This window comes from Ailuropoda melanoleuca, chromosome 6 (genome assembly GCF_002007445.2).
Source record: "Ailuropoda melanoleuca isolate Jingjing chromosome 6, ASM200744v2, whole genome shotgun sequence".
NCBI classification, from domain to species: domain Eukaryota; kingdom Metazoa; phylum Chordata; class Mammalia; order Carnivora; family Ursidae; genus Ailuropoda; species Ailuropoda melanoleuca.
The window spans coordinates 97,974,515-97,999,676 of NC_048223.1; the positions used below are offsets into that span (position 1 = coordinate 97,974,515).

The window sequence follows — 25,162 nt, forward strand, 5'->3', positions numbered from 1 at the left end:
GGGGGGGGGAGGGGGCGGTTATTAGCCATAGAAAGAAAACTTGAAAAAGGAAAGTGTTAGCTAGAAAACTGAAAAACAAGTAGAAAAAAAAACAGGAAAACAATATAGAAGCCAAAAGAAAATTTTTAAGGAAGGAATAAACAGCAGAGGTTAAGCTTACAGAGATTCAAGCAAGATAGAGATGGAAAACTGTTCTTTGAATTTCTACAATCTCCCAATTGAACTACAATTAGAGGGCTGTAGATATCAGATTATGGGTGGTCAATAAGAATCTCTTTAGTGAACAGTGATGGAATGAACACAATGAGTGGGGACAGCTCTTCTAAAAGTGTCATCAGCAGAGGAAGGAAACAGAATGAAAGAAAGAAGTAAGGTTGCCAGATGGAGAAGAGAGGATTATTTTAAGAGAGGCGTGTGCTTGTTTATATGTTGGTATTACAGAGTTGAGAATAAATGAAGACAATGTCCTCAAGAAGGCAGCATTGGAGGAGAGGTAGAAGTCTGGTCTGCTTTTCTTAGGAAAGCAGAGGAAGGAAGAATATGCAAGTATGGATACAGGTGAGAGTTAGAAAGGGGCCTCTGTTTTCCCTGAGACGTGGGGAACTATGCTACCTGAGCTGAGGAAGCAGTGTGATGTACGCAAGATTCAGAAGCAAAAGAGAGAGCTGGCTGGGGACAGGGAGAGGACTGCCAAGCAGCAGTAAGAACCCAGCTGAAACCCTTAGCCATCGACCCATGGTGGCACCCAGCCAACACTGTGGAGGTATTTTCTCTAACATTCAAGAGAAGGGAAGGAGGACTGTTGGATTAAATTAGGGCTGAGTATTTCTGCACTGGAATTTAGAAAATATTTCTTAAAGATCTGCCGGTGACTAACTTTTGGAATTAAGATAAAAAAGGGATATGTGTATTGTTAAAAATGGGAGAGCAGGCCCAAACTGGAATCACTTTGCTAAACCCCACCAAGACTTAATACCTAACCTAAGTGCAGCTTCAGCTTCTCCCAGAAATGTGACTTTTAACCAGCCAACTTGGAATTTGCTGGGCAGCACAAGATCATCTGATAGACCCTTTGCATTCCCTATAGGAGGGTGGCCTGACCTAAAACAATGTGTTCTTTGCTAATAATTTCCTCTCTGTCTTTAAAAACCTTTCCTTTTCTGGATGGAGCTTCTCTTTGCTAGATGAGATGCTGCCCATTTCATGAATCACTGAATAAAGCCAATTTGATCTTTAATTTACTCAGTTGAATTTTTGTTATTTAATAGTATCTTTTCAGTCTATATATGAAATATTCTTTTTACAGATTTTTTTTTCTCCACTTGGTTTTTAAAATCAAGAACTTAAGATCATATCAATGTTCTAGTACCCAAAGCATCACAAACTTTTGGTATCATTGACTAAACTGTAACTTTATATTGTTCAGTAGTATCTAATAGGAACAATGTTCTGATTCATTAAATCTGTCTTCCTAAGATAAACAGTTTAACAGCATTTAGCCCCTCTCCCCTCTACCCAGTCTTTGGGGGAAAATAAGCTTATTTATGAACCTGTTTTTGATTCGCTGGGACAGACACAGTACAAAGTAGAACCTGCAGGTTCAGGATAAGGCTGCTGTGTGCAGCTGGCATCGTAACCATTCCTATCATCCTGAAACCCTGAAACCAATTCTACTTCTCAGGCTCTTACTAAACAGTTGGTTAAAGAGGAGCCATTAGCAATGCATCAGAAATAAGCCACTTCCCAAGAAGAAGTAGGCCTCGTCTCCTGAAATTCCTCCCTAAGTCCAGGAAACTAGGTAGGCAGTACCAATCTCATCCTTTTCTTTCTGTTCATTTACCCCCAAAATGGGTTTCTTGTCCTTTTTACACTTCTGGGTGTAAAAAATTGCTTAATTCAGAAGACTGATACAAGAAAGTAAACGAAAATTGATATTTATTGTAATTACTTAGCTCAGGTACAGGGAAAGGACAATGAGAAGACAGAGGTTCACAAAACTAAAAGTGTTGGGAAAACAGAGTTGATTTTGTCAGCCAGTGGGGCAGGCACGGTAAGGAACATAAAAGAAACCCAGAAGGACTCATAGGTAGGGACAGAAAGGAAGGCGTCCAGAGAGAATTAGATCTAGTGGGAGTAAGAGAATGAGAAATCTGAACAGTGTAGGTGTCGTCAGAGAAATCTATACTATAGACATGCTATCCATAAATAGCATCTATTAGCCACTGAGATTAATCCTAGGTATGTTCTAGTTTATGAATTTTGAAGTTTAATACTTCTTCTGACCCAGACAAACAGGAAATCACTAGAATGAAGATGTTCATGTGGCCAGATCACCTCTAAGGTCTTCCAGTCTATGGTGAAGACTCTATCAGAGGTAAAGGTAAGTCCTTGACTACCAAGCATTAAGAACACTTGGAAAACACTTTGTTTTTTTAAAGCAACCTTTTAGGGCGCCTGGGTGGCACAGTGGTTAAGCGTCTGCTTTCGGCTCAGGGTGTGATCCGGTGTTATGGGATTGAGCCCCACATCAGGCTCCTCCGCTATGAGCCTGCTTCTTCCTCTCCCACTCCCCCTGCTTCTGTTCCCTCTCTTGCTGGCTGTCTCTATCTCTGTCAAATAAATAAATAAAATCTTTAAAAAAATAATAAATAAAGCAACCTTTTAAAACTACGTGGGGTGCCTGGGTGGCTCAGTCATTAAGCATCTGCCTTCAGCTCAGGGCGTGATCCCAGAGTCCTGGGATCGAGCCCCACATCGGGCTCCTCCGCTGGGAGCCTGCTTCTTCCTCTCCCACTCCCCCTGCTTCTGTTCCCTCTCTTGCTGGCTGTCTCTCTCTCTGTCAAATAAATAAATAAAATCTTTAAAAAATAAATAAATAAAACTATGAAATACATGTCCATTATAAAAAAACACCTAAAACATAGGAAGTACAATTACTAAGACAAAAATCACAATCAGATGCCACTATTAACACTGTGGTGTTTATCTTTTTGGATATGTTTGTTCATGTTATTTATAAATATAATCATGCAGTAACATTGTCATTTAAAAATATTTCACAAGTATTTTGCTAAATTACTGAATATTTTTCTTTTACTTGGCTTTTAACTATTATTCCATATGTACGTAAATGTCATAATCTAATCAATTTCATGTTACTGATCCTTTAGGTGCCTTCCAATATTTCAATATTATAAACATCAGTGAACATTTTTGTTCACATGTTTATATATACTTCTGTTTTTAGGGAAGACATTCCCCAAAATACATTCATGCAGTTAAAAGGTTTACATAAGACTTTAAGTTTTATCTTTCTTTTCTATATGAAGCCAAACTGTACACCAACAAGACTAAGATGTACCTTACTTTATGCTACATATTCTTTCAAGAAAAGTTATTTCTAAGTCAATTTTAAAATATGGAGTTATATTTTTATCTGTCCTGAGGGTGTCAGCATTTAAGGAATGCTGTAGGGAATCCATGTGTAAAGCAAAGAATCATCCCTCAATGTACCTTTTCTGTATGCTTTACTTTCTCCAAACCAAGTTTCCTTTAAGTAAGGGTCATGCATACATTGTAATCTAAAGGGAAATCTTTGATAATGTCCTTTTAACTATAAGTATTTAAGTGAAATATGTATATTACATCGTCTTTAAGTGGTCTAAAATAATTTCTATTAAAATAATCTGTCAATTAAATAAAAACACTTTGATTACATTAAAAGTTATTAATTACCATTTTCTGCATTTTCCCACAGGAACTTTCTGACCCACTTTTTGAACTGCAGAATAGTAGCATTGTCAGGGACTTCAAGTCCAACAGTATAAAGTTTTTTATAATGAATACTTTTAGGTAAATCCTAGAAACAAAGGAAAATAGAATGCAACAATTATAAGTTATTAAAAACATATTCTTCAACCTAATGAAACTTACTACTCAGTATTTTTTAAATCAGGTACAATGATTATACTGAAGGCACACTTTAGATCAATTTGTGTAGAATTCTTTTGTTTTTTATTAAAGATTTTATTTATTTATTCTGAGAAAGAAAGAGAGAGAGAAAGCGTGTATGTGCAAGTGGGGGCAGAGGGAGAAAGAGAATCTCAAGCAGACTCCTGGCTAAGCATGGAGCCTGACATGGGGCTCAAGCTCATGACCTTGAGATCGTGACCTGAGTCAAAATCAAGAGTGAGATGCTCAATGGACTGAGTCATCCAGGTGCCCCTATTTGTGTGGAACTCTTTTGTAGTCTACGTGAAAAGAGGCTATAAAATAAGCCCCATTCCTAGTGGACAATGATAGTCATGAGTTAAAGATTTAACTGATTAAGCAGACACAGGGTCAACCCAATAAACAAGCTTAAAGTGTTAACCCCCGGGGCATCTGGGTGGCTCAGATGGTTAGGCATCTGCCTTTGGCTCACATCATGATCTCCAAGTCCTGATATCAAGCACCACATTGGGCTCCCAGATCAGTGGGGAGTCTGCTTCTCCCTCTCCCTCTGCCTCTCCCCCTTCTTGTGCTCTCTCTCTCTCTCTCTCTCAAATGAATAAATAACAAAATCTTAAAAAATATAGTGTTAACTCCATAGCTGGTGCTATGATTGTAGATATCAGCTTAGGCTATGTTTAGTAAGCCTTTTTTAATGTTTCCCTGACTCATTCTTAAGTTTGCAAGGGAGTCTAAAGTGGAGACCCTAAAAAGAGAAGGGCTAATTCCATCATTTAAACAAAATCAATTAATCAACTAACAATATTCATTCAAAGAATATCAAGGTTGGTAATAGTATAAATGCATATGGTCAGATCCTAGGAGCAGGTTAATAGTTTTGGAAAAATAAGAAAAATGACCTTTGAGCAGGTAGTTATATGCTGGAAAAATATGCATAACAGTCCAGGAGAAGCTGTAAATGTTAGGCTTTGAAGAAGAGGTAGAGTTTTGGACAGGGGGGAAGAGAAAAAATTCCAAGTTTCTGGAATAACTTGAGGCACAGAATCAAGAATGTTCACGAGGTAGTGAAGAGATGGTTTGTCGGAAGAAACAGAGAAAAGCATGACGCGAAGGGGGTCAGATTAAACTGGGCCTTGAAAAACAGGGAGAGGAGTTTAGATGTGATGCATTCAAACAATGGGGAGGGCAGAGAGAACTGAGATTTTTTTTTTTTTTTTAAGGAAGGACTTGGACTGGGCGTGAAAATTATGTTGAGGCACAACTGGTCAAAGAAGGATAAAAAGGCTAGCTGCTGAATAATGAGGTAAAAGATCCGGAGAATATGAGACACATTTTAGAAGAAAAAAATCTATAGGGTTTAGTCCTTGACCTGATGTAGGGTACCCAGAAGACAGAGGACTCAGTGATTTGAACCTGACTGACAGGCTCAGTAGTGGTCCTTTCAGGAGAAACAGGGAAGCTGAAGAGATTGAGAATTTGTATTTTCGGGAAGGAGTGGTGTGGAAGTAAAGAAATGATGGTGTGTTTAGTTTTATGTATGTTGAAATCTGACAGGGCAGCAAGATATCCAAGACTAAATGTCACCTAATCAGGACAGGAATGACAGGTGACATCTTTGATGGCACCAATCCAACCAAATAGCAAGGCTCAAGAGTTATTTTCCTCTAGAACAAGGTTTTAAAATTCTCTGGCTCTCCGCAGCCCTTAGCTAAGTTGAATCGCTAAGACTCGGGACAGAGAGGGGAGGACTGGAGGATGATGAGGCCTAGTGAAACCTAATCTCCTGCTTCAGCCAGCACAATTCCGTTTATCTGCTTTATATAATGGGCTTCAGAGCAAGATTTAATTGAAAGGATTTTGCTGCAAAAGGAAGTTCAAAAAACACTGTTGTACAGTAATATGCATCTCCTGTTTTTCCTTTTATCGTTTTTCTTTTGCTTTCTTTTCCATCATGCTGCTCTTTCCCTTTGTTTCCTGGCTCCCTTTTGTGCTTTTCCTTTTTTAATCTCTATGTACACTCATTTATTCTATATATTTGTTCTCTTAGAAGAAAAATATTCCATTTTTGGAATATGATTATGTGAAGAATTAAGAAGATTTCTAAGAAATTACACATGGGAAATTCTGAAATTTATTAAAATAACCACAAGAGTTACTTTCTAAATGCAATATTAAAAAATCTTTTCTATTTCAAGACATATCTATGATAACAAAATAAATTTGTAACTTTACCTTAACTTCATAATATCTTGTGGTGTATGTTAGATCGATAATTAATCCAAGCTCCACATTTAGTGCTTTTATTGCACTAATCAAATCTTTTGGTGTAAACTTCTGGGTTGGAGTAAGTCTCTGATTAACTGCCTATAATGAAAATGAACAGTAAGGTCACGAAATACAGATAAAACGTACTTAACATAAAACAAGGAAGAGAAAAAACATAAGACAAAAAGAATCAGTGAAAACTGTCATTGCTTTAAGAACACTGGCAAAGCTCATAATGAACAGATTTACATCATTTGTTTCAGTGATTTTACATATGTCCTTGTCATCAAGGACTCAGAACACTTCAAAATGGGACTATCCTGCTTTGATCCACTGGAATTTTCTTGCACCAAATTCAGTTAGAAATAAAGTATTAACCATTAGTGAAAAATAATTTTGTAGTACAGTTCTCATTTGAATTGAGGCTTTGAAAAGTTAAATTACTTGTCTAACATCACAGGCTAGACAGCAGTCAAGATTTTAACCCAGAAATTTTTATCTTTATCCAGCTCATGATAGCAGTCTGACTCGTTTGATTATATGTTCATTTTTCTCCCAGATAAAAAGGTTCTAAGTTTCCATGTTTATATTAAACAGCGTACAGAATTCTAAAAATGCTATCAAATTTTATATATGGATTGTTGGAGATAAATCTATAGTTTTGGTCAATGCCTATAAACTTACAAGCATTCTTCTAAACTGCTGTATTTGTTATTGCTCTCAGTGGTGTGTGCTGATGGTACAACAGATTTGATTTTTGTATTATATGATTAATAAGAAAAAAATGCAGTTAACATAAGGTACTACAAAGCCAAATATAAATAAGTTTTAAAAATTAATTCAGGGGCGCCTGGGTGGCTCAGGCGTTAAGCGTCTGCCTTCAGCTCAGGGCATGATCCCAGAGTCCTGGGATCGAGGCCTGCATCGGGCTCCCTGCTCCACTGAGAAGCCTGCTTCTCCCTCTCCGACTCCCCCTGCTTGTGTTCCCTCTCTCGCTGGCTGTCTCTCTCTCTGTGTCAAATAAATAAATAAATCTTTAAAAAATAAAAAAAAAAAAAATTAATTCAATTTGGAAATAAAAGGAAATCAACATGAATGAATCTTGAAAACATGCTATGTGAAAGTAGCTAGTCACAAAAGGCCACAGACTTTATGATTCCATTATATGAAATGTCCAGAATAGGCAAATCTACTGAGACAGAAAGTAGATTAAGTGGCTGGGAGGGGCCGGGGGAGGGGAAATGGGGAGTGACTACCAATTGGTACAGGGTTTCTTTTTGAGGGGATAAAAATGATCTGTAATTAGTGTCATTGATTACATAACTCTGTGACTACATTAAAAACCACTAAATTATATACCTTAAAAACATGTATTTTATAGTATATAAAGTATTAATTACATTAAACATATTTAAAAAGTAACTTAAAGTTACTTTACAATATATTAAGAAAGTAACTTAAAGATCTGTGAAAGAGAAAAATCTGAGTTAAATTAGGAGGCCAGTATAAAAGATTCTGAACTGTGTGCTCACACATTCCCAATGTCAGAGCAAGTAGGAGAAACTAAAGCTGCCATGGATCTGAGGCCATATAAAACCTGGCACAGGGGCACCTGGGTGGCTCAGCTGTTAAGCATCTGCCTTCGCCTCAGGTCATGATCCCAGGGTCCTGGGATTGAGCCCCGCATTGGGCTCCCTGCTCGGATCAGGCTCCCTGCTCTCATAGGGCTCCCTGCTTGGCAGGGCGCCTGCTTCTCCCTCTCACACTCTCCTTGGTTGTGTTCCCTCTCTCACTGTCTCTCTGTCAAATAAATAAATAAAATCTTTAAAAAAAAAAAAAAAGACATGGCAAAGGTTTCAAGTATCTTTTGACTTTTTTAGGAAATGCTATGCAGAGAATTTGACAAATTAGTAAAGGAATGCTGATTTTTGCAGGGGGGGTACTCAAAAGTTATCCATCTTTACTTTTGGATTATAACTTTTAAATAGGTCAAAATATAAAAAGCAATAATAACATTAGGATTAAAGATATTTTCTCTCAAAAAAGTATTTAATCTTGTTAAACGTTTTCAACAAAATAAGTTGAACCGTTAAAAAATTAATTCAACTCGGCAATAAAAAGAAATGAAGTATGATACACACTACAACATGGGTAGACCTTGAAAACATGCTAAAGAAGCAGGTCACAGATATCACACCATTCCATCTATGTGAAACATCCAGAACAGTCAAATCTATGAAGACAGAAAAGAGATTTGCCTAGGAGGTGGGGGGTGGGAGTGAGGGAGAAAGGGGAGTGTCTACTCTGCATGGGTTTTGGGAGGAAGTGAGGGTGATGAAAATGTTCTAAACTTGTAGTGACAACTGCCCAACTCCATGGATATACTAAAAACCGCTGTATACTTTAAATAGGTGAATGTGAATAGGTGAATTACATACCAATGAAGCTGTTACTAAAAAATTAATCCAAAATTACTCCCTTACATTAGGCATGAACAATTAATAATTACTTTGGTGAAAAAGTTTACTGTTACTTCTATAATGTCAAACATTTGCTGGAAATTTCACATATTTTTTTGAAAAAAAAAAAAGCATAACATTAAGTAAACATGGATCACATTAGTCTCAATTCTCCTTATAAGACAGATGAGAAAATAGTATACATACTCCCTTTAAAGGAACTTTAAAAGCAATAAATCGTGTTCCTGGTAAAGGATGTCCAATTGGCGTCACAGTCCTCCACCTGCAATGAAAATAAACTACAATTATAATAAAAATATTTTAATGACTCAAGATGGTAAATAAAGAAACTATTCTTTTAATAAATAGAGCCTCATTTGTTGGTTAGCTGCTTTTTGAGTGCTATCAGGCATGAATTTTAACTCACTGCTTCCTCCCTCAAAAAACGCAAAAAACAATAGAAGGTTTTGCATATACGGCACTTCTACAGTAAATAAGGTAGCATTCATGCCTGATACAAACTTCCAACACCCAAAACAATATTATCTTTACTTTTCTTGGGCAACAGTAAGAGAAGGAAAATAGTTAATGAATTTTATATCACTGTCACTGATTATATATTAAATAAAAAGTGGTAACAGGTATTAAATGTGGGAATAATAAACATAAAATACGAAAACCTACAGTGTTTTAGTAAATATATGTCATCGTTTTGTCAACAATGTCATCATTTTCTCAACATGATTATTTTGGAGATGTCTTGTTTTAATTTCTGATTAATCTTAAATTAAGAACTATAGTTCATTAAGTTTAAGCATCTTGATTTATCTGATGACTTTATGAATAACAAAGTAGAGAAATCTGGTATTAAAAATAACTCCGTCAGATAATTATTCCCAAGTTATTTTTGATATATTCCAATTATAACATATGAAGATTTCTTAAAATGAGCATTTTAATTCCCTGCTTACTTCTCCAGCTTCATTTCTGTACTATCCTTCCCTTCTCCAGGCTCTGGCTTCTCACTGTTTCCTTTCCTCAGTACTTCCAATGCTCCATGCTCTTCCTTCAGCCCCCTTCTCCCATTTCACTCCTTCGGTTACCCTCAGCTTGCAGCACCAGTATCACTTCTCAGGAACATGTCTGTCATCCAACACCCATTCCCATTAGACATACCTTTCACCTTCCTTCCTGGCACTTAACAGTTTGTAACTACACATATGATTATGTGATTTTTTTTTTTGACAAATCATGGTTTCTCTCTTGATCATAAACTATGAGAATAACCATGTCTGTCTTTCCTCACAGTACAGTGCCTGCCACCCCACAGATACTCCATAAATATTAAATAAATGTTGAGTAAGTTTGGTTTCATAAAATCACTATTTAATGTACTGATTATACATGATTCACATTAACATTAACATGATTAATAGCTGACTTCTCATTAGGAATATTGAAGGTTAGAGGTAGTTGGATGACATTCCAATGCTAAAAAAAATATATAGACAACCAAGAATTCCATATCCAGCAAAACTATCCTTCAAAAAAGGAGTGATAGGGGCGCCTGGGTGGCACAGCGGTTAAGCGCCTGCCTTCGGCTCAGGGCGTGATCCCGGCGTTATGGGATCGAGCCCCACATCAGGCTCCTCCGCTGGGAGCCTGCTTCTTCCTCTCCCACTCCCCCTGCTTGTGTTCCCTCTCTCGCTGGCTGTCTCTATCTCTGTCGAATAAATAAATAAAATCTTAAAAAAAAAAAAAGGAGTGATAACTATGTTCTAGTAGTCCTTCACTTTGTAAGAACAGAAATTTGATTTTGATAATTTATCAAATATATTGAAAAATATAGTTTCTCAAGTTCTTAAATACAATCTAAATGTTACCAAAATCCAATAACAAAGCAATGATGTTGGACTAGGTTTCTTTCTCTTTAAAAATTAGAAAATGATTTCTAGCATAAGTAAATAAAAGGCTTCATTTCTAAATAAAAGGCCTCATTTTTACCTTTAAATAACTCATTAACTCTTAGACTTTTGCTCGTGACATTTTTAAAAGATCATTTCTTTGATGGAATTCTTCACTTGTGGAATAAGATGCCCTGGATACTTACGACATTTATCCTTTCCTTGAAAGCTATCTAATTCCACTATTATGAATGATATTCAATTATGAGTATGATGATTCCATAAAGATGTTCATCTTTGTTTTTGACATCCAGGTGGAAGCTGTTCTTTTTGCATTAACAATACAAAGGAACCATATGGAAGCAATTTTGGACCACCTGCTAATATTGTTAACATTATTACACATATTACTATAACATGCACTTTTTTCAATCCATTTATTTCCACAACTAATGTTTCCATAATGACATAAACGATGGTATCTAAATAAACTGGAACTTCATTTAAATTATCTCTCCAGCTATTTTTTTTTTTTTAAGTAAGCAAATCAGGGGCGCCTGGATGGCTCAGTCGTTAGGCATCTGCCTTCAGCTCAGGGCGTGATCCCAGCGTTCTGGGATCGAGCCCCACATCAGGCTCTTCCACTGGGAGCCTGTCTTCCTCTCCCACTCCCCCTGCTTGTGTTCCCTTTCTCGCTGTCTGTCTCTCTCTCTGTCAAATAAATAAATAAAATCTTAAAAAAAATAAAATAAAATCCTTAATAAAAAAAAAAGTAAGCAAATCTATATACATTCCCAACATTTGGTTCTAGAATGCAATACTTTTGGGGTTCTGGTTTTCAGACAGATAAAAATTTTATTAAGCTCCAAGAAATCTTTAGAGTACTCTATACAAATCCAAGAAAACTTGCTTACAAAATTGGACACAGTGTAAGACAAAAGACAATTACCATTGCAAAATTAAACAAATAAATAAAAGGTAGAGACTGTATGGAGAAAACCTATAATGTTCTAATTGCTACCAACGGATCCATATGTTGTTAAGCTATCAATCATTCCAGCCATGTGAATGGATGAAAATACTAACTTAGTATAATAGAAGCAGGAACAGAAGAATGTTATAGACAATGTCTACTAGAAAAATCTCTACTTATTCAAATACTACCCTATCCTTGAGGATTACTTTAAAACATCATTTCTTTCATCTAAGTCATCCTTTATTACAAAATGCCCCCATGATTTAACATCACAAAGAATAAGACAAACTGACCTCATGTGCCTCCTGATGTAGTATACTGAGAAGGATATAACACCAATGCAGTGTTGTTGCCAAAAAACAAAACAAAACAAAACAAAACAAAGTTTTACCTGAATGTAATTAAAGAAACGATCAGCAAACTCAAAAAGAGGGTCATACATAACCAACTGCCTAGATTAGGGAACAACAAACTTCCTAAAGGTCAGAGAGCAAACATTTTAGGCTTGTGGGCCACACAGTGTCTGTTGCAACTACTCAACTCTGCCACCGTAGTGCAAAAGCAGCTATAGGCAATATGTGCATCATGAGTATAGCTATTTTTCAATAAAAATTTATTTACAGGAACAATTAGCCCATGGGCCATATTTTGCCAACCACTGTCCTAAAGTCTGAATAAATGACAATGTCCTGAAAGACCAAAAAAAGACTATTGTACATGGAGATTAAAGAGACAACTAAATATATCCATGACCTTTTTGGGATCAAAAACAAACTCCATCATAATTATACTGGGAAATCTGGATATGGACTATAAGAATATTGTGTCAATGTTTAATTTCCAAAGTTTGATTATTATCTGTGGTTAAACAGGGAATTATCTTGTTTTTAGGAGATACATGCTGAAATATTCAGGAGTTTATTGTCATGGTCTCTGCAACTAAATCAAATGGTTAAAAAAAAAGTAGGATAAATGCATATGTATAAATATGAAGATAAGCAAATGTGGCAAATTAGATTCTAGGGCAAAGGTTACAAAATATTTACTGTATTATTCCTACTTTTCTGAAGGTCTGAAATTTTTAAAAATAAAAACGAGAAACAAATGATGGCACAATAAAAAATATAATTAGTAATACTCTGACCTAAAAAAAAATCTCCTTTGAGTTCTTCTTCTCTGAACTGCCATTTCTATTAACTCAATGAATCATAGAGTTCAGTAAGCTATTATTATGTCTAAGTCTCTAAATTTTTTCTGGTAAGTCTTATCCTCACAAAGCACTTGGCATGCAGTATGTATATAGTGTATGTTCAATAAACTCTCTGTTAATAAAAGATTAGGATATGGCCATAGAGACATATGAACAACTATTTCCCTGAGCCATAAAACCCACTAAAAAATGACAAGTAGCAATATCTTACTTAATTGAAATAATATCTATACCACACACCAAATAAATACAGTAATTCTTGGAGAAATTAAACAGAAAATTGTAGAAAAGTAAATGAAAATACAGATAACTGAGGTAACTTTACTAATACTGATTAGCCTTTCTGGAGCCAGAGCTTAACCACATTCTGGTGATAATTACAAGGTAGTAGTAATAACAATTTACATTCGCAGACTTTGAATTTTTTCAGAAACTTTCATTAATATTACCTCATTTGTTCCTCATATAACTCTATATGAGATTGACAGAATAGACATTTTTTAAGGTATGTATTATTTAACCCCACTTGAGAAATGAAAAAAATGAGGCCAAGAGTTGGAGTTGCCTGGTATCCCAGGGTACTAATGGTAAAGTCAAGACTTGAAGCTAGGTCTTGTTGCTTCTCCTCTAAGGCATATTCTATATTTGGGGCAGAAGAAGCAGGAGAGTATAGGCAACTTTTTGTTTAGGAACCAAAGGCGGGGGGGGGGTGGATTTTACACTTTAGCTTTTAGCTTTTTAAAGAGAACAGTGTAGGGGCACCTGGGTGGCACAGCGGTTAAGCATCTGCCTTCGGCTCAGGGCGTGATCCCAGCCTTCTGGGATCGAGCCCCACATCAGGCTCCTCCGCTATGAGCCTGCTTCTTCCTCTCCCACTCCACCTGCTTGTGTTCCCTCTCTCGCTGGCTGTCTCTATCTGTATCGAATAAATCTATCTCTGTCGAATAAATAAAAATTAAAAAAAAAATCTTAAAAAAAAAAAAAGAGAACAGTGTACTCCACAGACGAGTAGGAACTAAAGAAGATGAATCCTCCACCCCATGGTGGAAATTTAAGCTTTTTAGAGTTTCTTCCTGAACCCGGTGCTATTTTCTTAGGACTCTGAGCTTGATTCTATTTTTATTTTTTAAAGATTTTATTTATTTTTTAAAGATTTTATTTATTTATTTATTTGAGAAAGAGACGAGTATGGGCAAGTGGGAGGGGCAGAGGGAAAGGGAGAAGCAGACTACTCCCTGAGCAGGGAGCCGGGTGTGAGCTCAATCCCAGGACCCTGATATCATAACCTGAGCCGAAGGCAGACACCAGGTGCCCTTGATTCTATTTTTAGAAAATCCCCACACCACAACTGAAATCATTAGGCCTGAAAATAGGTCATTACTAGTAATTCCAAGTGGTAGAACATGCCCAAATATCCTCAGAATACAACTATGTGAAAAGTATTCTTTTAGAGCTCCTGAGAAAGCTGAAAATTAACTCATCAGCTAATGCAGTAAACCAGGTCAAAAGTGAGTAATCAGACAGAGGCATCAAATCTTAACTCCATTTTAAAAAATCTATTCTAAGCCATTTCAAACATAGGATTTCATTTTACCAAAACTTTTGTTTAATGCTGCAATAACTTGTATCTTATGATGAACTGAAGTGTCAGACATTTAACTTAATGTAGATACACTTACTTCACAAAGAATTTTAAGGAATTGTACTTAAAGTACAAATAAAATATAAGTAGAAAATCAAGAACATGTAAATATCAAAACATACAGATCATAAAAGCCAGATCCGATGTTAACTAAATTTCACATTCACCTCTCAGCTTCTAAGAAACAAAAGCAAAAGAAGAAAAATAATTTAAACATTATGTAATATTTATAAAATATCAAAAAGAATCAGACAACAGAAAAAAGGAAACATTTTCTATTACTGAGTCCTAAAATAAATCATTCATATGACTGGACATGACATTTAACATGACTGGGATGACTCAGTAAAAATAATTCCTCAAGGAATGCAGGCAGTATAGCCCGAGCACCTAAATTCCAAGTGGTTCAGCTTGATCCATTGGAAGAAATGGATGGACTACATTGCCTTGAAAGGATCTGTTGGTCAACTTCTTTGAGTCAAGCTTTTGAGAAGAAGCGAAGAAAGGACAATTCTGGATTCTACTGTCTCATAAGAATCTGGTGCGCTGGTGTTTTATATCACTTGTTGATAATAAATCTATATAAGTTAGAGGCTTTATGTGCAGACCACAGATATAAAGAACCAAACCCACAGCATTAAGTACACGGTAAGTAATCACTATTTTTTCTTAAATCCAGACAGACAATAAAATTGGTACCTTACTGAGCATGTAAAGGAGCTAGAACTCTTGCCTAGATAGAGGACAAACACACCTAAATGTAAATGCTTAAATAAGTACTTGAATGGGTTCTTTCCCTTTAAAGAGTGGATCTCTACCGCAAGTATATATAAAAATATCAAAAATTCTTTACAGAAATATTAGACGTCTTGGTCCCAATCTATGCATGCTAAATCAAAATTTCTAAAAGTGGGGCCTACTAGAATTAAAAGTAGTTAAAAGTAGTTTTGGCCTGGAAAAATTTCAGTTACTAGTCACAGTATTTATTTATTCCCCCTTTCTAGTTAGCCAACCTAACATTCACTTTTCTATAGTAATCAGCAGCCTCTGTTGACACCTTCTGTATAGTGCCATTATATCTTTAAGTCAGGGGGGATCAACTACCCATTAGGGCATTTCCAATCTCATGGAGAAATGTCAGCCATCGGCTGGGCCTTGTTCTCTTCTGAAGCCTTAAAATGTTCTTACCGTCAACCACTAAATGCAAAAAAACCCCTCTGAAAATCATCACCCTCTCCTTCTGTCTCTCTCACAGACACATGCAACAATCTCACTAAAAAACTCTGAGCTTCAAGAGTACTTTTCAGGAGAGAGGTCTTGCTAGGGAATGAGCAACAGCAAATCTGAACTTCAATTAGTTTTTGTTCTGATAACTATATAATTTGGGGTTAGTATGCTTTTATTTTTTAAGTAACAAAGATGAAAATCATAAAAGATTTATTGAAATAAATTTGGCAGTATACTAAAACAGTTCCTTTCTCATCTTGGAATATTTTTCTTCTCCCCCCCTTAACACACACACTCTTTTTGCACTTGTTTTACAGAGGAAGCATATGGGGAAGTAGAGACTAGTTTCTTAGGTTAATAGGGTGAAACTTCAATTAAAATAGATTTCTTGGGGGGCGCCTGGGTGGCGGAGCGGTTAAGCGTCTGCCTTCGGCTCAGGGCGTGATCCCGGTGTTATGGGATCGAGCCCCACGTCAGGCTCCTCTGCTGTGAGCCTGCTTCTTCCTCTCCCACTCCCCCTGCTTGTGTTCCCTCTCTCGCTGGCTGTCTCTATCTCTGTCTTATAAATAAATTAAAAAAAAAAATCTTTAAAATAGATTTCTTGGATTCCCTTACAGAGACAGATTGAGAAATTCTGTGATGGAAGTCAGGAATCTGCATTTTAAATAAGGACTCCTTGTAATTCTGATGCTGGTAGTCCAAGGACAACCCTAAAAAAACAAGACCCACAGACAAGTAGTACATGGATAGGTAGAACAGTCCATTCTAGGCAGAGGGAAGAATAAAAACAAGATATGAAGGCATCCATGCATACGCTATGCCTGATGAACAGGTGCTTCAGTCCTTACTGGTCCTCAGTTTCTTGTACCTGATAAATGAAGAGCTGGGCCACATTGTCTCTGAAGTCCTTCCCAAAGTTAATATTGGATCATCACCCAAAGTATCCAAGAATCATGGTTCACTGTTACCTGAAGATACCATGCTCATTGCTATTCATTTACTCACTCAGCAAACTTATTAAGTACCCATGAATGGAGAAACTCAGTGTTAGCCCTCAAACAATGTTTAGTCTGGTAGAGAGAGAAACAGATAATTACCATAAAGTGCCATAAAACAGCGAATTAGGGACGGCATCACAAAGAAAGCTTAAGTAGAAACTTTATAGGAAAAAGGGGGTGGCATTCCAGGAAGGAACGGCACATGAAAAGGCACGCAGGCATGACGCTACATGCTAGGCCCAGGATACAGTGAGCAGTTCGGTATGGTTTTATCATAACATACATGCTGGAGAGTGGTAAAAGCAAAAACAAACAAACAAAAAATACGAAACTTAGAAAGAAAGAAGACAGTTCATACACGCCATGTAAAGAGCTCAGATTTTACCACATGGAGGAAATGAAAATAAGGAATCAGGCCTGCATTTTAGGAAGTATAACGAATGAACCAATGAGATACCACCCTCCACCTGTCAGAATGGCTAGAGTCAATGATAAGAAAGAACAAGTGTTGGTGAGAATGTGGAGAAAAGGGAGCCCTTGTGAACAACTGATAGAAATGAAAATTGGTACAGCCACTGTAGAAAACAGTATGGAGGTTCCTCAAAATATTAAAAATAGAAATACCATATGATCCAGTAATTCTACTACTGGGTATTTACCCAAAGAAAACAAAAACACTAATTCAAAAAGATATATACACCCCTATGTCTACTGCAACATGAATACAATAGCCAAGATATGGAAGAAACCCAAGTGTCCATGATAGACAAATGGATAAAAAAAGATGTGGTATAATAATGTACAGACTTGTCCAATCACTATGCCGTATACTCGAAATTAATACATTGTGTGTCAACTATACTTCAACAAAAAGATGTGATATACATATGTATTTTATATATATACAATGGATATTACTCAGCCATAAAAAAGGATGAGATCTTGTCATTTTCAACAACATGGATAAACCTAGAGGGTATTATACTAAGTGAAATAAGTCAGACAGAGAAAGCCAAATACCATACATAACATATGTGGAATCTAAAAAACAAAACAAATGAATAAACAAACAAAAAGCAGAAACAGACCCACTAAATACAGAGAACAAAGTGATGGTTGCCAGAGGGGTGGGGGGTGAGTGGATGGGAAAAATGGGTAAAGAAGAGTGGGAGACACAAGTTTCCAGTTATGGAATGAATAAGTCATGAGGATAAAAGATACAGCATAGGGAAAAGTCAATGATACTATAATAGGGTTATATGGTGATAGATGGCAGCTATACTTGTGATGAGCATGGCATAATGTATAGACTTGTTGAATCACTATGTTGTATAACTGAAACTAATGTAATATTGTGTCAAATATACTTCAATTTAAATTTTTTTAATTAATTAATTCAATTTTAAAAATGAACCAGAGGGGCACCTGGGTGGCACAGCGGTTAAGCGTCTGCCTTCAGCTCAGGGCGTGATCCCGGCGTTATGGGATCGAGCCCCACATCAGGCTCCTCCGCTGGGAGCCTGCTTCTTCCTCTCCCACTCCCCCTGCTTGTGTTCCCTCTCTTGCTGGCTGTCTCTATCTCTGTCGAATAAATAAATAAAATCTTTAAAAAAAAAAAAAAGAGATGATGGCTGCTAAAGCAGAAAGAGGAGGAGAAACGTAGGCCCCAAAGAGCAGCTATTTAGAAGATAGAATCAAATAACCTGCTGACTGTGTGTGGGATGTTTAAAAAAAAAAAAAAGTGGAATTTCAGGATTGTTCTTAGTTTTAACTTCGGTGACTGAATACTGCTGGCTTCATTCAAAAAACAGGAAATAAAGAAAGTAAGATTTGTGAGGCAAGGTTGGTTTGAAACTGCATATTTAGAGTTTTGGAAATTGGGGTAAGGGTATCCACAGTCAGTCTGGAGTTCAGGTAGGGAGTGTGGGCTAAGGATAGACTTGGAATCATTACCCTACAGATGGTAGTTGAGGCTATGAAACTACTCAAGAGAACAAAATAAAAAGAGAACAAGATAAAGAACAAAACCCTAGAAGGCAACAGCTAATACTTGTTTTTTTTGTTTTATTTATTGCTTTTTTTAAGATGAACTTGAACATGCTCATATGCCAAAGAGGAGAAACTGACTAAAAAACCATAGAAAAGAGGTAGAGTGAGATTCCAGAGGAACGAGTATAGAAAATTTAAAATGCTCTAAGAAATGGGAGAAGAAAAGTAGAAAGTGATGTTAGAGAAACCAAAGAAGGAAAGTTCAAGACTGGGCAATGATCTACAGAACCAAGTGCATTTAAGAGGATACACTGGGGGGGCGCCTGGGTGGCGCAGTCGTTGGCATCTGCCTTCGGCTCAGGGCGTGGTCCTGGCGTTCTGGGATCGAGCCCCACATCAGGCTCCTCCGCTAGGAGACTGCTTCTTCCTCTCCCACTCCCCCCTGCTTGTGTTCCCTCTCTCGCTGGCTGTCTCTGTTAAATAAATAAATAAAATCTTAAAAAAAAAAAAAAAAGAGAAGATACACTGGGTTTGTCAATTATAAAGTCCTTAGTGATGGAAGCCAGAATATCATAGGTGGAAGAGTTAAAAAGACGTGCGGAGTGGGAGATTACCCTTTCCGCAAATTTGATGGTAAGGCAGAGGAAAGAGAAAGCAGAAATCAGAGGAAATCCAAGTGAAGGAATTTTCTTTTTGGTTTTTTTTCGGGAGATGAAGCCACTATAGGGAGGTAAGGAAAGGTATACTGAAGATAAAAGAAAAGGTTAAATGATGAAGCAAAGGTCCCAGGGAGACAGAATGGATGGGATCTCGGATACATATAGGTTGTGGATAGAAAAAAGCATACCTCTTTTAGCTGAGACAAGAGAGAAGGATATCTGCTGATGAAGTTAAGTTGGCCTGGTGGTCACTGTTGCAAATTCACTTCTGAGAGTCTATTTCCTCTGAAAAAGCAAAACCAGCTGCTGAAAAGTACAAGGTCAAAGATGGGACAGAAGGCTTAAACAGTGATAAAAGTTAGAATAGTAGCCGTGGGTGGAAAAGAAAAGAATGGCTGAGCTCCATTATGGACCTTACATATCGTCATGACGATAATCCAGTTTTGTGATTTTCAGTACTAGAATTTAATTATCTTTAGATATATGAATTGAAAAAGCAAATGGCTAAACTGAACTAGAGCAGAGAGCAAAAGCGGAGAAAGACAAAAGGCAAGGAAATTTTAGATACTGGTGTGAGTAAATAATGAACCAAGTAGTGTAGCTAGACAGGAAGAAAGTTAATCTAGGTAGAGACTGATGATGATAAAATAGTAGTCAAGCGACAGGGTCTTTATGAGGTCACAGATTAAATATAGAAAAATAAGGAAGAGGGAGAGATGAATAAACAGAAAGATGAGAGGACAATGCTAGAATTTAGGATTTTTAATATGGAAAAGTCTTAGACATTAAGGTTCCACAGACAGTCAATTCATAGATGCTGGAACTGTGATGCACATGACTGCTTTAGTCCCACCATGATCTTGTAGGAATTGAGTAATGAAGACTGACTTGCATGCTAAATTCATTAATAAAAGTGAGGGAGTAACCATGGAACTGATAAATGATGGTGAAGAGGAAGGTAGATAGTAATTAGACAAGGATTTCCATTATGTTTTACAAGGGTAGGATGGAGTGGCCTAGCAATGGAAATGAGAAGATGGAGCATATCAATGCCCCCTGTGGTATGTGGGGCATGACTTCCAATGTGGTGAGCTGCTGGGAAGGCAGAGGCCTTATGGGAGAGTCAGGATCCACGTATCAGGAGGAAGAATGTTCTGTAAGAAGAGGGGATAAAGGGGCGCCTGGGTGGCACAGCGGTTAAGCGTCTGCCTTCAGCTCAGGGCGTGATCCTGGCGTTCCGGGATCGAGCCCCACATCAGGCTCCTCCACTGTGAGCCTGCTTCTTCCTCTCCCACTCCCCCTGCTTGTGTTCCCTCTCTCGCTGGCTGTCTGTCTGTCGAATAAATAAATAAAATCTTAAAAAAAAAAAAAGAAACTTAGGCCAGAATGTATTTTATTTTTTTTANTTGTCTGTCGAATAAATAAAATCTTTAAAAAAAAAAAAAAAAAGAAGAGGGGATAAAGAAGAGTTTATTTACATCATATATGGGGAGTCCAGAGAAAGAGTTAATGTCTCTGGAAGAAGACTGATGATCAACAGATAGAGAAACTGTGGGGTAAGAATATGAGAAATTATCAGTGTGGTTACCAAGTATGATAGAAACTAGAAGTAGAATGGGATTTACTGATCTCAGATCTTAAATGAAACTCTCATAATACTGTTTCAGTATCAAGCTGCCAGAAACACTAGGATTTTATTTGGTTGCTGAGGTAAACAACAGTGTTAGTTTTGGTGACTACATTATGGAAAAGTAAAAAGAACATCAAGAAACTCAGGCAATCAATGAAACTCAGAATAAAAAGATTAATGATGCCTACACTTATCTGCCATTAATATGGACATTCAGAAAATAAAATTAAAGCTTAAACTCTCATGAGAAACTCACAAATTTCAAAGGGAAACTAAAGGGTATCTCCTGAAGCATGAAAGAGAGAGTTTGGAACATGAGGCAGTATTTTGATCTCTAGATAGTACGTTTATAGAATACTGCTTAAAAATACAAATCCATTCTGAATATTTACATTACACAGTGAGGTCCCAGCTTAAATTCACTCAATGTTTGGCAAGAATCAATATGACAGTACCCTGTTCCCAATTTCAGGATTCAGGGACTTTGTCCCCCCACCCCCATACACAGACAGCTACAGTTCTCCTTCTCACAGCAGACCCTCTGGTTTTACGACAGAAAAGCTCGGAAAAAATGGGCAAATGGGTGGAGGAAGACATAGTAGTATAGGATTGAGGATCCAAATTATTTTAAATACAAATATAGTGGAATGAGGGATAAAAATCCTCAGTGTGATTACTTTGTCACAACATATAAAATACCTATTAGGATTCATATAGGAAAGAACAGAATTTTACTTGGAAAAAAAGACTGGATCTAATGTGTAATCACCAGTAACTTACCTTCTAACAGAGGGAAATTTCTCAAAGAAAAAAAATAATAAGGCAGAGAGCTTAATTAAAAAGTATTCCAATCAGATCAAATAAAGAACATTTCTGAAAAACTCATGTTAAAATCCTGTGTAATTTAAAGGGGCAATTGCACATTTAAAATTTTTTTAAAAGATTTATTTTTTATTTGTTTTAGAGAGGTGGGGAGGGGCAGAGGGAGAGGGAGAGAGAGAATATCTCCAGCAGACTCCCCGCTGAGCACGCAGAGCCCAACTCCAAGATTGATATCACCACCGGGAGATCATGACCTGAGATGAAATCAAAAGTTGGACGCTTAATCTACTGAGCCACCCAGGTGCCCCATTTTTATTCTTTTCCAAATCAATCCCAATTAGAGTATCTTTTGTCTGTAGCCATATTATCTTTTCTTTCTTAAAAAAAACAAAACAACAGCAACAAAAACCAAAACAACTTTGGGAAGAGAGATCATTGGAAGGTAAAAGTAAATCTATACCTCCAGATAAGAAAATTGCTAATTTAGAGTTATCGCAATTAGTTTGTTTAGAGGCTCTTCAGGTTACAAAGCACTTTCCTATTTCACTGTCACAATCCACCATAATTTCAGGTGGGAGGAAGGACAGGGAATACTATGATCACCCAGGCTATTCAGATTGACAAAACTGCAGCTCATCAAGTTAAGGGACTGTAGGGATATCTGAAGTGGTGTCATCTTCTAAGGCTCACAATATGGAAGGTAACCATGCTTTTTGACAAAGCAGTCCACAGCACCGCCTGGCGGGACTCAAAATGACATCTTATTCTGGAAACAAGTAATATAATAAACTAAGTTCCTTCCTCGCATTTACCCTCTACAGCTGGACTTACAAATTCAAATGCCAGGCCGGTTGATATACCTAAGTAAAACATGTCCCAAATAAAGAAACGATAAAATAATAAAAAATCGATCAACACTGAGTCTCAGTGCTGTGGAGGCTAAAGGGGGACGGGAAACTGGAGAGGCTTACTCTTCATTGAGAAAACAACTGCAAATCACTTAAAATTGCCATGTACAGATCTGGTTTTCTAAATCTGATTTTTCAACTGGATTTTCATGTGAAAGCTCCGGACCTTTAAATGACAGCAACTTAAAACAAACAAAAAAACTGAAGCAAAACACTTTGGCAAGTGAGATTTGGACGATTAGTCTCAGTGAGATATTTGCTGGACTGATACTATTCACTTTAGCCTGTTCATTATTTAGGCCTACATACTTCATAACACCTATGGAAGTGTAGTTATAATAGTATATCTCACTACATACATCCTATATGTATTTTTAAAAACAGTACCCCTGTTGGGGTGCCTGGCTGGTTAAAGTCTATGAAACTTCCTGCTCTTAATTTTCGGGCAGGTCATGATCTCAGGGTCCTGAGACGGAGCCCTGCATCAGGCTCAGCGGTGGGTCGGCTTGAGATGTTCTCCTCCCTCTCATTCTGTCCCTCCCCTCAAACCCTCTCTAAAATAAATAAATAAATCTTTAAAAACACAAAAACAAAAAAAGTACCCCTGTATGATAATTACCCTAGAAATTAAGTGAATTTAAGGAACAGCACAGATTACATATTATTTGCACATGCACTCATATTCTACGTAGCCTATAACATTTCTATTTAAGAAAGTACTGTTTGACTTTTTCCTTTTTTCACCACTATCATTGTTCCTAAATTCCCACAGCAGAAGAGCCGTAGAAATTCAAGATGGGAGACCCAGCAAGGATTTTACTCAGAATGACAATACGGCCAAACGATTTCGAGGCTCGGACACATCGAGCGGTATGTAGTTATCTCAGATGATAAAGCGAGCAGAACTTCCGTATGCCACAATGTACCAACATATCCTGGAACATTATTTTTGCAGCAGTTGCTTGACTTCCAAATTTCCCCTTCCCCAAATATACAAGGCTGTTAAGTTTTAACCACCTTCTAAGTTTCTCTGGAGTCCAAGCGCCAAGCACAACGCCTGGTGCAGAGAGCAGCTAGAAAACGTCTGTTGAATGTCTGAATGAATGAAAGCCTCCATCACACCGTTGTGCTGCTTTCCTTACTACCGAGTTTCCTAACTTGATCCCCGCCAGTTTCCCAGGACACGTTTCAAAACACAGAACATTTTCACTGAACTCCTTATTTTAACTCGGAGTGAGTCGCTGGGAAAAGAAAATCAATGTAACCTGTTTCGTTTATGAAGCAAAGATGACACGACACGAGCGAGCATGTCCTGCGTGCCCTATTTAAGGCTTTTAGAAGTATTAAATTGGTTACACTCATACCAAGCGCCCGAAAAAAAAAAGAACCCCTGGCATCTTTTGGGCGCTCCTTGGGATGCCACCCCCAAAGCACTTGAAATCAAAGAAGCGCTCTTCTCCCGGCGCGGTCGAGGCAGCGGGTCGCGCGGGCGCCGGGAGCGCCACCATCCCCGCCGCCTGGCCCGCACGCCGGCAGGAGACCATAGGGCGCACCTGGACCGCGGACAGCGGGCTTGCGAGCTTGTCCCCCGGGACGCCGGCCGTCGCCGCGAGCCCGCGCCGGCCGGGGAGCTCGCGGCCGGTACTCACCCATTGGGGATACTGTTCTTCTTCACCATGGCGCGAGACGTGCGGGGCTTCCACGCGCCAGGACACCGCGCTCTCAGCTCTTTTCCGGAACAAACCCTCAGGCAGCGGCGGCCACTGGGGCACACACCCAGACCGCAGGTGATCAGAGCCGGCGCTCCTGCAGGCGTTACAGGCCCAGGGCACGGCGGGAGTGACAGGCTCCGACGCCTCAATTCCAGTCAGAAGCCCAGGCAGCGGGTGAACAGACGTAGCGCACCGAAGATTCCCGAAGGCGCACGCTCTTCGCTCGCTGGGGACCCAGCCGGCTCAGGGGCCGCATCGCGCATGCTCCTGGACGGCCTTGACGTCAATCCCCGAGGAGGGAGCGTTAGGCGGGCGGTGGACGCGGTCGTGAGGAACCTTGCGGGGCGGTTGGTGACCTCTCAGAGTCCGCGGTAAACGGTGCGTCCTGCCTTAGCCGTTCATAAATAGCAAGAGTGCACTTTCCATCCAGGTGAATGTCATACTGACCCCTGACCCCTGACACCCCGGTATCTTGTCTGCGGAGCCCTGTTCTGTGGACTAAACTAGCGGCGGTCTCCTAGAACCAGACACAGACCGGCACAGACCGCTGGGATTTGTAGTCCCCAGAACCTGGCCAACCAGTCAGTCATTCCCTTTGGGAATTAAGGGGGTTGACAACCACTCCATTTTGCAGCGTTCGAGAGTAGTGCTTAATTTGCATCAAATCCAAGACCATGTTATTTATTGAGTGCCTATTTTGTGCTGAACATCTTGCTAGGATTGGTGGAGGATAGATGAGTTTGGATCCCGGCTCTCGTCCTTGCTTTAGGGTAGGCAGAAAGATGAACTTGCAGAGTTGGATGTAATGAA

The 25,162-nt window shown here is 38.2% G+C and overlaps 1 protein-coding gene across 4 annotated transcripts in view; it reads right to left on the bottom strand.

Moving 5' to 3' along the window:
* The window catches only part of LOC109488633, a 51,540-nt gene extending 26,726 nt beyond the window's left edge, over positions 1-24,814 (bottom strand). For 2 of the 4 annotated variants that reach the window (XM_034663030.1, XM_034663029.1), the window contains exons 1-4: positions 11,849-12,064; positions 8,883-8,958; positions 6,184-6,315; positions 3,736-3,859 (exon numbers count right to left, since the gene is read on the bottom strand). In XM_034663030.1, the coding sequence (XP_034518921.1) occupies positions 3,736-3,859; positions 6,184-6,315; positions 8,883-8,958; positions 11,849-11,997 (481 nt within the window). In that variant the 5' untranslated portion in view covers positions 11,998-12,064. Of the gene's footprint in view, positions 1-3,735; positions 3,860-6,183; positions 6,316-8,882; positions 8,959-11,848; positions 12,067-24,289 lie in introns of those variants that run through there. The other 2 variants (XM_034663031.1, XM_034663032.1) reach the window with 2 other exon arrangements.
* Positions 24,815-25,162: the final 348 nt, after the last annotated feature.